Below are 10,113 nucleotides of genomic sequence, written 5' to 3' on the forward strand. Positions count from 1 at the left end.
ATGACAAAATATCTGAGTTTATTACCTTAAAAAGAAGAAAAGCTAGCCAGGCGTGGTGATGCACACCTTTAATCCCAGTACTTGGGAGGCAGAGGCAGGGGGATCTTTGTGAATTCGCGGCCAGCCTGGGCTAGTAAGGTCCAGGAAAGCTGGGGCTACAAAGGGACCTGTTTCAAAAAAGCACAAAAAAAAAAAAAAAAAAAAAAAAGAAGAAGAAGAAGAAGAAATGCTTATTTTGACTCATAATTTCAGTTGATGCCCTCACTGCTTTTGGACCTATTTGGGCCTATGATGAGGCAGTGCATCATGGTGGGAAAGTGTGGCACAGGAAGATACAAAACCTTATGGCATCTGAGAGCCAAGAAAGACAGGAAAGAGTAGAGTCCCAATAGCCAGTTCAAAGGCACACCACCAATGACATAACTGCCTCTCACTGGGCCCCACCTACTAAAGGTTCCACCACCCTGGAGGCCAAGCGTTTAATTTTAATACATGGGTCTTTGGGAGGATATTCTAAATCTAAACTAACACACACACACACACACACACACACACACACACACACCAAAGACCTTGTTTTGATTCCTTACCAGCATCCTCAAATTGAATTCCTTGCCCTTTAGCCATTCCTACTAGTAAACATTTTCTTCAAAAAGATATAGAACTGCAACTGCTATAAAAATGGTGTGGATTGCTTCTAAAGGGGTTATCAACATGTGGGGAAACTTCTCTATAGGTTTTTTTTTGTCTCATCCAGTGTTCTTTAAATAATCCTTTGTGTAAGCCATCTAAGAACCACTCTTTAGCACAGCCAGATCTGAAAGTTTCTGTAGCTTTGCTCTATCTGTCCCTCTCTCCGGGTATATTTGGGAGCAATACCTTGCACAGGGAAGCTATAAGTAAACACTCTCAGAGGAGATTGGCCGTGCTGTCACCTGGAACTATTTGTGTGAGCCTGCAAGTCTGTGTCATCCCTTATCAGGCTGAGAGGAGAGAGGAATTCCTTTGAAGCAAGAAATCAGCCTCACATGGTTTCTAACATACAGTGAGTGTCACATTTTTGTTGAGTGAGGGCAGGACTGTGGGAACAGCTTTCTAGGCCCTTCCCATGTGGAACAACACAGTGTGAGTTTTTTGTGCTGTTGGATACAGGCTTCAAGAACCTTTGGTCTCAATTTAAACATAAAGACATTTCCAAAGTCAGTTGGGCATGATTTGAGATTACTGAAAACTTTGCGTGGTTTGGATTACTTAAAACTTGTTAGTAATGCAGAACGTCAGACCCCACCCAAACATACTGGATCCACATCAGCATTTTAACAAGATTCTTTTGCTTCCTATGTGTCACTCCCATTCAAGAGGAACAATATTTGGAAAAGATCCATTGAATGATGCTCCCTATAATCTGTATTCTGGCTAGTTAATATAAAGTGATGGTCTAGGAAATTATGCTAATTAGAGGTTAAATATAATAGAGTAAAATTCAGCAAAGTTAAAATTTCTAAAAATGAAAATATATAAAAAGAAGTCTCAAAGTTCTTTGCTCCATTGTAGTGGGTTCTTAGGTCTACTGTGACAAATTACCATAAATGTAGGTGTGTAAAATAATAGGGATTTCTGGTCTCCCAGTTTGGGAGGTTGGAAGCCTGTGGTGTCATCAGATGTCCTGGTTTCTTTTTCTGTTGCTGTGATGAAATTCTCTGACAAAAGCAACTCAAGGGAGAAAGGGCTCGTTTTGGCTCACAGTTCAAGGATACAGTCCATCATGGTGGGGAAGTCAAGGCAGTGGGAACTTGAAGAATTAAATCATATTACATCCATAGTCAGGAGGCAGAAAGAGATGAATACTTGTGATTAGCCACAGTCTCCTTTTTATACAGTCTATGATTTCTGCTCAGAGGATGGTGCCACCTACAGTGGGTGGGTCTTTCCACCTCAATTAACCTAGTCAAGATAATCCCCCACAGGCATGCCCATAGACCCATCTCCCAGGTGATTCTAGTTATTACCAAGTTGGCAGTTGAGATTAGCCATCATAGCAAGGCTGATTCTCTGGAGTCTGTTCCGTGCCTGTTCTCTAGCTTCTGCAATCCTCGATGTTCTCTGGTTTGTAGATGTATCACTCCAACTCTGCCTCATGTATCATATGGCATTCTCCTTGTATGTTGTGACTTTTTTCTTCTTCATATATGAATACTGGTAATGTTGAATCAAGGGCCCACTCTACTCCTCATCCTAAGCCATTATATCTGCAGTAGCATTATTTCCAAGCAATACCCACACTCTGGGCTTCTGAGGACATGACATCTGGGTTACTACTCAACTCTGTAAGTTTATCCAACCAGAAAACTAATGGTGAGTTTCTCCTATTGGAGAGGTGATGAAAGTTCTAATCTGTGGTCTCTACTGATCCTGAGGGCAGCAGATGGTGTGTGTAGATTGTAAATGGATCATAAGCAGGAGAACTGTTTTCCATTGCTTGGGTAGATGACAGCTGGTTAAGTTAGACTCATATCCTTTGAATAAATCTATGGTTAATTGCTTTAGAAACATAAGTATATTGCATTATTTTCCTCGTCAGGCACAGACCACTTCATGGCATTGGCTGCCAGTTTAAGAGAACAAGTCAAGGCAGAGGCCCAGTATCCTAGTTGAGACAGAGACCAAATTAAGAGATGAGAAAGAGTTTTAATTCTGTAGATGCTGGGTGGTTAAAAAAATAATGTCTATATCTGGAAAAGGTATGGAAGGGGAAGTTCAGTATTGCCCTAGTCCAATTCATAGCCCAACAATAGATTGTGCTCTGGTTTGGGTGTGTCTCCTTGAGGTTCATGTGCTCAAAGCTTGGTCTCCGGTGTCAAGTGGTAGAATTGTTAAGAGGTTGGGCCTAGTGGAAGGAAGTTAGATCATAGGGAAAGCAATAGGAAGGGATTAATGCTGGTCTCATGGAGACCATGTGGAAGTCATTATAAGGCCACACCACATACTTGGCCCCTTCAGTACTTGACCATTTATCTTTCTAATGCCCTACTATATTTTAGTGTAGCCAGGGGCTCTCACTAAGATGTCAATGTCATATTTGAATTCTTTAGCCACCAGAATCATGAGCCAGATAATGCTCTGTTGTTATAAAAGAAAACCAGAGAAAGAGAAATTCAGAAATATGACTCCACCTGGACTAAGATTAAGCAGCCCTAATGATGGGGCTGGTATCCATTCATTTGTTCTTTGAACATTCATACTAAAAAGGGTCCTCTGGACAGGAATCCTGAGCATAAAGCAGTGTCTTGAGAAAGATCATGCCTGTGGATAGAAGATGTGTACACACAATCTTAATGCCAAAAAATAGATCTGGTCCCCAGGAAGACGCAGGAACCAGGGTAGAAGGATTCTTTCTCATGCTGTGGAAAGGGTACAGGAGGCTCCAAAGAGTCCGCCCTCCAGGCTGGACTTGCAGGTCCTGGGGGTTGAGAAAGGCATCCTTGACTGTGCAAGGTGCCCTCACTATGCCAGTGTGTGAACTAGCAAACTCTAGTCTCTGATGCCTGCCTCTGGCTTTCTAGGAGGATCTAAGCAAAGGGAGAAGCAGAGGAAAGGAAGTAACTGGATTCATAGACGAGATCAGGCTCTAAGGGCTACCAAGAAGACATGCTCCTCTGGGCAAACTGCTTTGTTTGTTTGCTTTTGTTTTTTTTCATTGCAGAGGTGGAAGTTCTTACATAAGGTCTTGTTTGTTGTCCAGTATGAACATATACCACAAGGAAGTGCTTAGAAGGGAGCAGTGACCCTTCTGGGAAGTCATCATAGGAGTTATTTTTCTCTCCAGAGATGAGATATACAAAGGGCCTCAAGATAGGCCTGACACCGATGACCGGGGCTTGCTCCTAGGTGCCTTAGCAGGATGTTGCCCCTGTCCAAGTTTGCCTGAGATGATCAGAAATTGATGTGAGGCAGTGGAGACCTTCCCCAGCAGCAGTTGGGATGTGGCACACATAGGTGCAGCTAGCACTGGGTCCCCCCAGCAAGTGCTCAGCCAAGAAGCACACAGGCTGGCATTTGACCTTTTCTGGAGTCTTCTGCAGAAGATAGATGTGTAAAACTGACTTGCTTAGCAGTAGAATTTTCCCTACCCTGCTGCATTCAGTTGCTGTCTTGGGTTGACTTTTTTTTAGCACGTATACTTGTCATTTGGAAACGAAGTCTCTTTTCATAAGGAAATGGATTCTTGGAGGTAGGGAGAGGAGGGAGCAAGCTGGAATTGCAGACAGGATGGAGCTACAGGCCCACACTGTAGCTTCAGATGGCAAGGAAAGCTTTCACACCCTCAAGAGCTTAAAACCTGGTGAGCTTTCCCTGGTCACTAGGGAAAATAGCAGAGTCCCACAGCCCATTTGTTCCAGGCATGCTGACATTTATGGTTTCTACTGGCAAAGAGAAGATGCCCAGTTTACTGAGTCATGTCAGCTACAGCGTCGGCATCATGCCAGTGTTATACACTTCCTTTTGCATTTGGTCTTATTAGTCAGAAATGGCCCCAAACACTCACACACAGCAGAGCTAGTGTTGTAGGTGTGCAGTCCACATGTACACATTCAGAAATGTGCTGTGTTTAGGTTCATCTGCTGTTTTTGTCTTGAAATTCTTAATAAATTTTGCACATCTTTTAATTTTGCACTGGGCCCTGGGTCAATAGCCCTGTATTCTAGGCATACCCTCTTTTTGTCCTTTGCTTGAAAAACCCCTATCTTCCAATCTCTGCTTCATGTTCCTTCTTTTTTAAATATTATTTATTTATTATTTTTATTTTATGTGTATAAGTGTATTGTCTGCATGTATGACATGTAAGTGCACCCATGTCGTGAGGAGTTCAGAAGAGGGTGTCAGATCTCCTGGAACTGGAGTTAGAATGATTGTTAGCTGCCATGTGGGTGCTGGGACGTGTCGTACAATGCCCACGGAAGTCAGAAGAGGGCATCAGATCCCCTGAAACTGGAGTTGCAGACAGTTGTTAGCTGCCATGTGGGTGCTGGGAACCAAACCTGGGTCCTCTACAAGAGCAGCCAGTGCTTGTAATTGCCAAGCTGTCTCTCCAGCCCCTTCAATATTCCTTCTATAGGAGAACCCTATCAGTTACACCAGCTGTAACAGTGATAAGTATACCAATACATGGCCCATGTGCGTTGACTCTTTATTAAGTGTCCTGTATTGTGTGGCTAAGTGGATTACACTCACTTTTTCATTTCATCCCATCCACAACCCTATGGGGTAGCTATTACTAGTCTTCCCATATGGGCACTGAGAAAACTGACAGATGCTTACAGAGGCTCAGCATCCAGGCATACTAAGTCGGCAGTGAGTACTATACCTGCATCCATGATGATCAGACATCTTCTTCCGTGAACAATATCTCTATAGGTTCACTGCCCTGCTTGTCTGTGCTGCATCTATTGCCTCTAGTACAGTGCTTGACTAGGTACTGTATGGAGAAGGGAGGGAGGAAAGTTGTTCCTTCCTCTATGTCTTTGTTTTCAAGGACTCAGCATTGACCCAGGGCAACACAAGAAGAGAGCATTGAAACAAATGTTCTCAACCACAAAAATGAAAATCACCTCGGGCTTTTTTTCACCATCCTCTATGTACTGTCTTTCAGCAGCTAGGTACGGGGGCACATTGGTGAGGAATGTGCTGACCTCTGCTCTGTCCTTGCAGAGGTTATGGCATATTGAGAGACTAAGTCTTTCGCTTACAGTGTCACACTGTGTGTGCATGTGTTAGGAAGTGCTGCATCTAGAGAGCCTGCATGGAGTATGTAGCTTGACTGGAGAGGTCAAGAAAGACTCCCTAGGAGTAAAAGAAGCTGAGGACAGAAGGTGAGCAGGACTGAGGACGAAAAGGGAGGCAGGGCATTAGTCTGAGTAGACTCTTAGAAGGTGCAAGTATCATCTTTGCTAAGGGTAAGAAGTTAGGAGGCTAGAGACATAGCCAGTAGCAAGATTGGAGGCAGGATAAGGAATATTGTGTTTATGTTAGCAACAATGACATTTTGAGCAGGGGACTGGATGACTTACTGCACTAGTTATTTTCTTAGCGATGTGCTAAAATACCTGCCCAAAACAAGAGAGAAAAGAGTTGTTTTGGCTCACAGTTTTGGAGTGTTCAGTCCATGGCTGCTTGGCCAGAACATGATGGTGGTAGGAGTGTACAGTAGAGCTTCTTCATCTTGTAATGTACTGAACTAGAGGAAAGGACAGGAAAGGTCTAGAGAGAAGAAATGTCCAAGGACCTACCCCCTGACCTACTTCATCTAGCTAGATCCCAAACTTCTTTAAAGTTTCCAGAACTTTCCAAAATAGCCCCACCAGCTGTGAACCAGCTTTTGGAGGAGTACTTCATGTCCAAGTCATAACATTCACCTTTTGTAGAGGTCATTCTTGTGGCAGCACAGATGCATTGATGGGGCAGGAATAGATGCAAGGAGGACTGTGTAGGTAGTTGTACATGCTGCTCCCAAGGTTTTAATCATGGATATGTAAATGGAGATAAATTCCTTTCACAATCAAATGAGCTCATGTGAGGAGGGAGATCACTGGGACATCTTAGAGGGATGCCAGGTGAGGGGGAATTTCTGAGTGGTGCGTGCACTCTTCTTGGCTCTTCCATGCTTTGTAAGGAGATGTGACTGGAGTCAGCACATGGAATTTGGGGGTTTGGGTGGCTGAATGGAAAATCCTCAGGATCATTTTCCTAGGTACAAAATTATAGTATCAATAGTGTGCTACCCTTATAAATTCTGCCAGAAGCTCAGGCGTCCTGAGCCTTTGACATTGACCAACTTTCCCTCCCTCCTTCTTTGTGTGTATGTATAGTGTATGTGTGTATTTGTGTGTGTGTGTGTGTGTGTGTGTGTGTGTGTGTGTGTGTGTGTATGTGCCTGTGAATAGAGGCCAGAAATTGATGTCAGATGTCCTCTTCTATCATTCTCCATCTTATTTTTGGAGACAGAGTCTCTCAGTGAACCAACACTCCCTGATTAGATAGACTGGCTGGCCAGAAAGCTCTAGGGATCCAACTGTCTCTCCACCCTCCACCAGCACTAGAATTACAGATGTGCACTGTCACACCTGGCTTTTTACATAAGTTCTGGGTATCTAAACTTATGTCCTCAAGCTTGTATGGTAGGCACTTTACCAACTGAACCGTCTTCCTACCACAAAGTATGTCAAGTCAACCTCAAGTGAATAGTTTCCTTTTTTTTCTGGCAGTATTAGAGATTGAATATGGGGGTTCATGCATGCTAGGCAAGTAGCCCACCACTGAGCTATGTCTCCAGCCCTGCAACCAGCTTTCTTGATGAATATTGTTCATCTGCAGGTAGACAGAAACATGGGAGCCTGTGCATGTGACATTCGAGGAGTGCACTACCCTTCCAGGATTGGCATGGGAAACCATAGTCACTGATAGGTCAAATCCTAATTGGGCCAGCCCAAAGTAACAGCCCCTAAGACTCCTCCAGAACAAGGAGTCAGATGGTTACTCTTAAAGACAGTTAAAGACAAAATCCCAGGCTCCTCTCCTCTTGAGGACAGGTGGGATGTTATGGAAGAGAGCTCTGTCCCATGAGGAAGGGTCCGAGAGCTGCCTTCAACTTGCTTTTTTATTGCCTGGCTTTGTTCCCTTGGGCCACTTCCACCTCTCAGCATGAATTCCTTCAACTACAAATTAAAAGATCTACACTAAATAATTTCTTCCAGTGCCAAAGTTCTAGAGTTCTTTATTCAGAAACTCTAAGTGGGATGGAGTAGTATATTTGTTATTCTTCATGTCACTGTGACAAAATTCTCTTCAGAAGCAACTGAAAAGAGGAAGGGGTTTATTTTGGCTCACAGTTCCAGAGGGTTCCATCCAACATGATGGGAACAGCAAGACAGGGCCACTCAGATCATGGCAGTTGGATTGTGGGGCAGAGGCTGTTCACATCACAGCAGACCAGGAAGCAGAGAATGAGACAGGAAGTAGGCAGAGATAACATATGCCCAAGGACCGCCCACACACACACCTTCCTCCAGCTAGGCACCACCTCCCAAAGTTTCCAGAATCTCCCAAAATAGTGCCACCAGATGGGGACCAAACCTTCCAAACATAAGTGGTGAGGGCTTTTCTATTTCAAACCATAACAGGTGGCTTTCAAGTAACTAAGACATATAATTCTTATCAAAACAGTCCAGCTCTCATTATTATGGCTGAGAGAGAAAGGGGCAGAGGCCTTGGGTTACAGTGCCTGCCAGTGGATCTTTGTCTGTATTGAATTCCACAATCTTTGAGGATTTTTCCCCTCATTAATTATCAACCATGTGACTGTTCTTACCTAAAAATAGAAATAAATGTATTTTCCATGCACCATTAGTTTCTCCTTTCAAATGTTTCTTTTGAAGCTGGTAAGATGTCTTATTTTTAAAAATTGTTTTCTTTCACCCCCATTTATAGGTATAAAGGATTTAAGGGCAACTGTTCCATGACCTTCATTGATCAGTTTAAAGCACTTCACCAGTGTAACAAGTATTGTAAAATGCTGGGGCTAAAATCGCTTCAAAACAACAGCCAGAAGCCAAAGAAGCCAGGCATCGGGAAAGGCAGAGTTCAAGCAAACCCCACACCTGTGAAGACGCTGGAGTCTGGGATCCCAGCAGAAAAGAAAGCCCAGCATCTCATCCCTAAGTAACCAGCAACTGCCAGCTAGCCCCAGGGCCTGTGAGCAGACATCTGCAGATACACAAGGAACAAGAACCCACAGTCTGCACAGTGTGTGACAGCCCTTCCTCCCAACCCTCTGGGCCCTGAGGCTTCCATGTTGTCACTTGCTGTCTGCTGAAATGACTTTAGAATGGGACTTTGTGACCAGTTGTGGAGAGATTCATGAGTTTTTTTGTCAGCCTCAAAGATAGTCCACACTTAGCCTTTCTACCCACCTCATGTTGTGTGTCCATTTGTGTATTTGCATGTGGTTTGTTGTCAAGAACTTGATGATGCCTGGGGTCTGGTCACTGTCAAAGCCCTTCCCACTCCCACGCCTCACCTCAGGGTTTCTGGACATTTCCATTCTCAGTGTGAACAGAAATCATGAATGTCAAGTTGTTGCATGAGTGTCACGTTTGCTATTGTTGCTTGAAGTGGCTTCTGAAGCGTGAAGTCACCTCCCAGCATTATTTACTCAGCCAGTCACAATGTTCAGTTTCATTAAATTCACATTTAAGGAAAAAGTGTATGGTACATGTCATCATAGATGCTTGTTTGTTAGAATTTATGCTTTATTTCACATTCCTCCTAGATTTTTTAATTTAGAAATTTCCTAATATGTTTACTGGCACACACGACATCTTCATCTATGTTTTCTCCCATTCTTACAACTGAGGTTTGATTACTTTGTACTTTGTTCCGAAATGTGTTCTCCTGGGGATGGAGAGATGGCTCAGCAATAAAGGGCGTTTGCTGCTCTTGCAAAGGACCCAGATTTGGTTCCCAGCACTCACATGGTAGCTCATAACTGCCTGTAACTGCAGTTCCAGGGGACCCAGTGCTTTCTTCTGGTATTTGCAGGCATTGCATACACACAGTACACATATATACATGCAGGCAAAACACTCATACACATAAAATACAAATAAGTGCATTTTAAATGTGGTCTCCCAAGGTGCTAGTCCTAGGCTGGGTGTCCCAGTTCTCATGGATCCTGCCCTCTTAGGCTCTGCATTGGCAGACCCCACATGGGTCTCCTTCAGGTTAGGCATCCTTCCCTATGACATTCTGGGAAGGGCAGAAGCAATGTAGGTGGAAGTGTGTGCAACCCTCTCTCGGAGGGGAAGTTGGCCTTCAGTAGGAACCTTTGGCTTTTTCAGTTTCAAAATACTATTCTCAGCTAGGCCTGGTAGCATAGACCCATAACCCAGCTACTGAAGAGACTAAAGCAGGAGGATAGAAAGTTCAAGGCCAGCATGAACAACTTAAACTCTGTCTCAAAAAAAGAAGGTAAAATAGATTTAAGAAGGGCTGGAGATACGACTCAGTGGTTGAGTGACTAGTATAAGGCCTTGGGTTCAATCTTAATACTGGAAAACA

The 10,113-nt window shown here is 43.7% G+C and overlaps 1 protein-coding gene across 1 annotated transcript in view; it reads left to right on the forward strand.

The window, feature by feature from the left end:
- The window catches only part of Alpk2 (alpha kinase 2), a 127,252-nt gene extending 118,039 nt beyond the window's left edge, over nucleotides 1–9,213 (forward strand). The window contains exon 12 of the mRNA XM_008855362.2: nucleotides 8,485–9,213. Within this exon, the coding sequence (XP_008853584.1) occupies nucleotides 8,485–8,719 (235 nt within the window). The 3' untranslated portion in view covers nucleotides 8,720–9,213. The remainder of the gene's footprint in view (nucleotides 1–8,484) is intronic.
- The last annotated feature ends 900 nt before the right edge of the window (nucleotides 9,214–10,113 follow it).

Source organism: Nannospalax galili, unplaced genomic scaffold, assembly GCF_000622305.1.
Source record: "Nannospalax galili isolate Female #2095 unplaced genomic scaffold, S.galili_v1.0 scaffold567, whole genome shotgun sequence".
In the NCBI taxonomy this organism is placed as follows: domain Eukaryota; kingdom Metazoa; phylum Chordata; class Mammalia; order Rodentia; family Spalacidae; genus Nannospalax; species Nannospalax galili.